The 6,564-nt window shown below is 38.0% G+C and overlaps 2 protein-coding genes across 4 annotated transcripts; one reads left to right on the top strand and one right to left on the bottom strand.

Moving 5' to 3' along the window:
* Positions 1-233: 233 nt before the first annotated feature.
* On the top strand, positions 234-3,667 carry LOC129236199 (probable Dol-P-Man:Man(7)GlcNAc(2)-PP-Dol alpha-1,6-mannosyltransferase). Of its 3 annotated transcripts, none has more exons than XM_054870437.1 (9): positions 234-655; positions 731-867; positions 935-1,067; positions 1,152-1,325; positions 1,390-1,543; positions 1,636-1,780; positions 1,891-2,117; positions 2,187-2,432; positions 2,494-3,667. In XM_054870437.1, the coding sequence occupies exons 2-9, from the start codon at positions 742-744 to the stop codon at positions 3,521-3,523; spliced, it is 2,235 nt and encodes a 744-aa protein (XP_054726412.1). In that variant the 5' UTR covers positions 234-655; positions 731-741; the 3' UTR covers positions 3,524-3,667. The 3 variants fall into 3 exon arrangements, with proteins under 3 accessions (XP_054726412.1, XP_054726413.1, XP_054726414.1); XM_054870438.1 differs by having other exon boundaries at positions 724-867; XM_054870439.1 differs by lacking the exons at positions 234-655; positions 731-867 and having other exon boundaries at positions 968-1,063.
* Positions 3,559-4,165, bottom strand: LOC129236200 (cytochrome c oxidase subunit 7A-related protein, mitochondrial-like). Its single transcript, XM_054870441.1, has 2 exons — positions 4,008-4,165; positions 3,559-3,945 (listed from the first exon to the last, which is right to left on the bottom strand). Exons 1-2 carry the CDS (start codon positions 4,023-4,025, stop codon positions 3,640-3,642), a joined length of 324 nt encoding a protein of 107 aa, XP_054726416.1. The 5' UTR covers positions 4,026-4,165; the 3' UTR covers positions 3,559-3,639.
* Between the last annotated feature and the right edge of the window lie 2,399 nt (positions 4,166-6,564).

Below are 6,564 nucleotides of genomic sequence, written 5' to 3'. Positions count from 1 at the left end.
TAACTTGAGGGACACCTGTATGTATATTTGCAAACGAATTATATTGTTTACCTACTTGCAGCTCACATCAACCACCACTTCAGGCATAGGTTTTTTTATATTTTTTTTAATCATCAAATCCCAAAATTTCACAACTTCCGTTCCACAAAAAAATGTCCAATGCCTTATTATCCCGTTGATTCATTTTGCTGGTATTTTAATTCGGCAACTCTATGGGTGCTTTTAAACAGCTGTTCCAAAATAGCAACACCAACAAAAATACAACACAACAATCAAGCCATCATCGGCGACGTGGAATAGACAAAAACTAAAATTAGAATAATAAAGTGGCGTATATTGGAAAAATGGCAATAAACACCACATCAAGCTGATGGCGATTACCAGAGTATTAGTGTAAATGTCAAGGAAATGATAGATCAACAAATAGCAAAGGAAGCAAAAGTCATACAAAATTCACTGGAGTAAAACTTCCACTGGTGTCGTTTGAAACGGTGGAGTGCTTCGTCAACGATAATTTGGTGGTGGTAACACGGAAATTTCATATAGGCAAGCAGCAAAGTAGAAAATTCGGGAATAGCATCGTGGATAAGTTGCAATTATGTAATTCTATTGAAGCGGCCTACACATTCACCTTTATCTTCGCCTTTCGCGACTGGTAATTTACGCGTTTTACTGTTTCTCCGAGCCATTTGTTTTTTGTTTTTTTTTTGTTTTGTACCAAAGCTATTAGCTATTGTAGAAATGGATTCTCTGTTATTTTTAACTGCTGCGGCTCATCTCGTCTACGCACCATTCACGAAAGTGGAGGAGAGCTTTAATCTGCAAGCTATGCATGATATTCTTTATTTAAGGCAAAATTTCACAGAGGTTTGTTAAACTTAATTTACTTCTTTGACTTTATGTACCATATACAGTATATTTAATGTTTTTACAGTATGATCATCATGACTTTCCCGGAGTGGTGCCGCGCACCTTCCTCGGTTCGCTTGTAATTGCCATATTGTCGACACCTTTTGTTATTCTTTTTGAAGCATTGCACATAAATAAATTTTGGGCGCAATATGTAGGTAAACTAGAACGCGTTACACATAAATATGCACAAAATGCATTGATAACTCTTGTATTTAATTACCATTAATTTCTGTTTTCAGTACGCTTAGTGTTGGCCGCCGCGGTAACAGCAGCGTGGCACAACTTGCGGCGTGTGATAACCAAACAACTAGGCAGAGATGTGCGCTTGTGGTTTACAATAATAACATTGACTCAGTTCCATTTTATATTCTACATGAGTCGTCCATTGCCAAATATTATAGCTTTACCTGTTGGTAAGTGGACGCTACAATTAAATAAGCAGCGGACATTTTGTTATACTTCTCATTCCCGTTTCAGTACTTTATGCCTTGGCATTCTGGTTACAAGGCCAAACGAAACAGTTCATTTTTACTTCCGGTGTCGCAATCTTAGTTTTCCGTTCTGAACTTTTGATATTTTTGGGCCTTCTACTGGCATACGATGTGCTGTTTCGAAAAGTTTCTATTCCAGGGTAAGACCAATAAACAAGCACCGCAACTAGATATGCATCATTCCATTCTAAAATTTAATATAATCGTTTTAACAATATTAATACACTTGCAGCATATTAAAAATAGCATTACCCGCAGGTTTTGCTATTTTAGTCACTACAATTATTGTAGACTCGTTCTTCTGGCGCCGCCTTTTGTGGCCTGAAGGGATAGTACTCTGGTACAACGCAATACTTAATAAGAGTTCCGATTGGGGTGTATCCTTTTCAAAAGCAAGCAAAATAAATTCCATGTGTATCAACAACTTTTTTATTATTTTTATTTTAAATCAAAATCGGTAACCTTAACCTAAGCGAATATCTTGCAGACATCTCCATTTTTATGGTATTTCTATTCAGCATTACCACGCGCCTTAGGTGCTTCAATTGTGCTGGTGCCTATTGGTTTGTATTTGGAACCGCGCATACGCCCATTGGTGTTTGCCGCATTAGCATTTGTTCTTATTTACTCATTTCTACCGCATAAAGAATTACGTTTCATTGTTTACGTATTCCCTGTGCTCAATTTGCCAGCTGCCTGTGCCTGTAGTCGTTTGTAAGTAAATTTTAAATTACAGTTATCACTTTGTATTGTTATTAACCTTGCATAATTTCGTTTCTTTAGTTGGCTCAACAGGGGAAAATCTTTGTGGTATCAACTACTCGCATTTGGTGCCGGTGCGCATTTATTACTTAATATTCTTATAACTGTATTCCTCTTGGTAATATCGAGAACTAACTATCCGGGTGGAGTTGCATTAATGCGTCTGCATCGTCTGGAAGCACAAACAGCCAACGTGTCTGTGCATATAGCAAACTTAGCAGCGCAAAGTGGAGTTTCACGGTTTTTGCAAATTCGCGATGACTGGCAGTAAGTTATGCATATCTGCTTAAAAAAGTTAAAAAGCATTCACAATTTATTTAACTTACAGCTATTGCAAAAATGAATCGATAACTTACGGTCCCGAGCAGACAAAGCATTACACACATTTGTTGGTGGAAGCAAAAAACAAAAATAATGTACAACTTTGGTCGGCTCTTCAGGTAGAGTTTGAAACCCTTGAGTTTGTCGAATGTTTCAATAATATTGGCATACAATATAGCTCATTTGTGCCAATTCGAATTAAGACGAAGCCATGTATTGGCATTTTAAAGCGACGAACCCCGCCTGTTGCTGATACGAGCAAAAATAAGTCGAAAGATGAGAAGAAAGCGAAGAAAAAGAGTAAAAAATCCGGCGAAATGCAGACCGCCGAAGCACCTTCGAGTGGATTTGTATTTGAAGAAGTAATTGAAAGTGAATTACCAAAAGACTTACATAGCAAAGAAAAGACAAAGAATGCATCTATCAAAGAACCAATACCACTTACGGAAGAACTTGAAAGCACACAATACGAAATACCAGATGCAAAAGCATCAATTGAGGATGGTTACGTCGAAGATTGGACTTTGGAAGTGCTTGACGAAGAAGAACTGAATAAACCAGCTGAAGGCCGACAATCTGAAATACCACCTTTTTCTACTAGTGACAACCTTACTATAAATATATTAGCACACGAGTCTGATGCTGACGTCGAATCGGCAGACGTCTCCGATCAGCAAACGAAAGACATAAATTTCCATGAACTGCACAACCTAGCGCTGGGTAAAGTGAATAGGAAAACCTTGGCAACCAAACAAAAAATTCGTCAACTAATCGAGCAGCATTACCGCTCGAAGGGACGACAAATTGAAAGCTCTGCAGAAAAAATCGAAAAACGTGCCCATACTGGCGTCGCGCCTGGAGCGCGCCAATCGGTTAAGGCGATTATAAAACAAGAGCGCATTAAGGAAATGATAGAGCAGATCGCTACAATGGACTTGACTCGCATATGCGATCTAGAGCGCGTATCTACGAAACACTGTCTGAAGCAGGTCATCGACAAACTGGATGCCGATGATAAGGCGGGGAGTGGTTCTTGAAAAGTGCATATTACCGTAATCAAATGAAGTTGTTTGCCAAAATCATGCGAGTTATTTGCCTTTATTTTTTATTTATTTCAAATAAGCAAATGTTTACCAAAAAAAATATACAAATGTCAATAAATTATATACATTGCAAACAAATGAATTTGCAGCAGTAATCCGAGTAGCGCCAAAGCCCAGGTGGCACGATACAGCATCAAATCTTTGCTACCGCCTTTTAAATGTATCGGCTTGCCATTATCTTTTTGGAAATGCTCTTGCATTTTTCTGATTTTCTCCAAACCAGGATTGGGTTTCTTGGACGGTCCTGCACTTGGGCCGCACGACCCAGATCCTTTGCTAGTTCCACTGGTGGCACTAGCAGTTAATCTCACAGCCATCGCGAACAAGCTGCGACAACGATCACGGCTAAATGTCGGCTACAAAAATAAGCATAGAAATATTTTATCAATTTCAAATATATTTTTAAAGTCGTGCTTACACGAATTAATCCGAACATAGTTCCCTAAAAGATCGGTTTTTTTTATTTTAATTAGTTAATCAAAACAGTTCGCAAAACGAAAACGAAACAATTTTCAAATTTAAAAGGCACTTGGCAGTCATTCCGTAGCCTACACAGGTGCACACATGCATGCATAAACATATTTTTCTTTCAAGACTCTCATAACTCAAGAGGGAGACGCTCAATGATGTTACCAGAAAAATTTGGTAAATAATTTTTTCTTTATTTATAACAATCTTGCTGGTGAATTGGTCAAAAACCGTTAATGACAACAAGGAAAATGAAAAGGTAATGTCAATTTGGAGACTGTAGGAATAAAAACAAATCGTTGTTGTTGTTGTAGCAGCTTACTAAACCCTGTTAGTGCAATGTGGTAACCGGTCATCTTCATCTAACGGTGGGCCCAGGAAAGTGCTGTTTCTACTGGTTGCGTCCAAAGGGACCCTGTCTAGTGCACCGTACCACCTTTTGTTGTTGTTGTAGCAGCATAAACATTCCCCATACATATAGGAGGAATGCCTCTGAAGTGACTGTCCTTGGCCGGATATAAATCCTGGTCGTTCCGGTTACGAAGAACCGACTGTCGTGGGAACCGCGTACCTCTATTCTTCTGTTCTGTGAACATAACAAGAACGTAATAACAAGAATGCCACAAAAAATCGAAAGTATTTTTTTAATAAAAGTATGTTTCACTAAATAACAAAAATCACTTGATTCCAAGTTTTAAATTTTGTGGCAAATTTTTAACCATTCATCCAATTTCTATCAGAAGATCACACTTTATTCAAAATTGAAAAAAAAAAATGCATTCGCTATATGGTGAAAATGCGCTACCCCGTCAGGAAAACAAATTATCAAAAATCAACCAGAATTTCGAACCACTACACACTTGCACTTTATTATATTAAAATTTAATGGGCTATAAAACTGAGTACCCACATTTTTTTATATAAATTCATATCAAAAAGTGTGAAATTTTGATGAAAAATTTACGAATTCTTGCAAAAGTTTTGCAAAACTTGAAACTTGCATTAATACGGCCTTTGTTATATTTTGAATTTTATTTACAGTGAACCAAAAAAGTGGGGCACAAACGCAAGTTTTTTTTGCAGGTCAATATCTCAGCAACTAATTAAGGGGTTAGGGGTAGTCAGAATCCAAAAAAAAAATTGATTTGTTTGCATTTTCTTAAAGTATAGTATAATATCTTGTGTGAATATTCTGTGAAAAAGTGAATCCGACAAATACTTTTCAAATTGTTCAATAATTAACAAAGGGCGATCGGGCGCTCCGGAGCCGATAGCAAAACTTTAAATGCGTTTTTCTCAAAACAATGTTTTTTGAACTGGTGATCACTGTAACTTAAAAACCGCTTGGTAGATTGCAATAAAATGTATACTGCTTTTGAAAAACATAAAAAACTCGTGCCTGATCGAACGATTTTTTGTCCCAAAAATCACGATTATTTTTAAACAATTAATTGTCGATTTTTTTCTCGAAAATCTTAAAAATATTTCCTAAGGCCGCCACATTTTTAATTTTGAAAAAAAAAAAGCTCTCCACGTATGCCCACAAATGTTCAATAGGGTTCAAATCTAGACTCTGAGGCGGATGTGAAAGCACTGATTTCTTATGGTACAGCAACCATTTCTTGAGAATGGAAGCAGGGCGCTTGGGGTCGTTGTCATGCAGGGAAACGCTACGAGCTGACAGATTCAGTTTTTCAATTTTCCATTTTCGCAATAATTAACTCAATAAACTGCAACGAGCCGGCTCCGCTTGCGGTCATTGCAGCAGTAATTCGCTGCCACCATGTTGTTGTTGTTGTTGTAGCAGTATCTTCGCCCTGTCAGTGTAGTGTAATTACCGGTCGTCTTCGTCTAGCTCATCTAACGGTAGGCCCAGGAAACTGGCAGTTTCGACGGGTTGGGTCCAGAGGGAAAGAGGTGTTAGATGAGTGGGTTTGATGGGGCATGTGAAGAGGTGGTTAGTGTCGTGCGGGGTACCTTCACATGCTGGACATATGTTTAGTATGTCGGGGTCGATTCTGGATAGGTAGGAGTTTAACCTGCTACAATATCCAGAACGTTTTTTTTTTCGCTGCCACCATCATACTTGGCGGTTCCGACGACATTGGCTGATCCCAGTGTTTTACGCTCTCTTCTCTAAACGAAACGTCTACCATATGACTTAAATTTCGACTCATCAGTGAAAATAACTGATTTCCAAAATTCTGGAGGTTTATTTATGTGGCACTTTGTGGATTCTATGCTATATTCTTCTTGCACAGAAATCGTTTCTTTCGGGCAGTATGGGCTTTATATTCCATTTCATGCAAAAAATGTCGTATTGTTTGCGTATGAACATCAACAATTCCACTTTTCTCCAAATCTTTTGCAATATCCCCAATAGACACCTTTGACTTTTCCTGGACGTATCTCACAATACGCCGTTTTGCTTGATCCAACGAAATTTGTTATGGCCTTCCGCTACCACTTGGACAAAGCGTAGTGCCATTTTTATTGAAAGCTTTAAT

This window comes from Anastrepha obliqua, chromosome 1, assembly GCF_027943255.1.
Source record: "Anastrepha obliqua isolate idAnaObli1 chromosome 1, idAnaObli1_1.0, whole genome shotgun sequence".
Taxonomy (NCBI): domain Eukaryota; kingdom Metazoa; phylum Arthropoda; class Insecta; order Diptera; family Tephritidae; genus Anastrepha; species Anastrepha obliqua.
The sequence above is the reverse complement of the archived record's forward strand: the minus strand, read 5'-3'. Positions and strand labels throughout refer to the sequence as shown.

Bases quoted from the DNA above. Each gene is read 5' to 3' on its own strand.
- LOC129236199 (XM_054870437.1), top strand. From the start codon at position 742: ATGGATTCTCTGTTATTTTTAACTGCTGCGGCTCATCTCGTCTACGCA. The intron at 1,326-1,389 runs GTAAGTGGACGC...TTCCCGTTTCAG, and splicing joins TATTATAGCTTTACCTGTTG to TACTTTATGCCTTGGCATTC. The intron at 1,544-1,635 runs GTAAGACCAATA...ATACACTTGCAG, and splicing joins CGAAAAGTTTCTATTCCAGG to CATATTAAAAATAGCATTAC.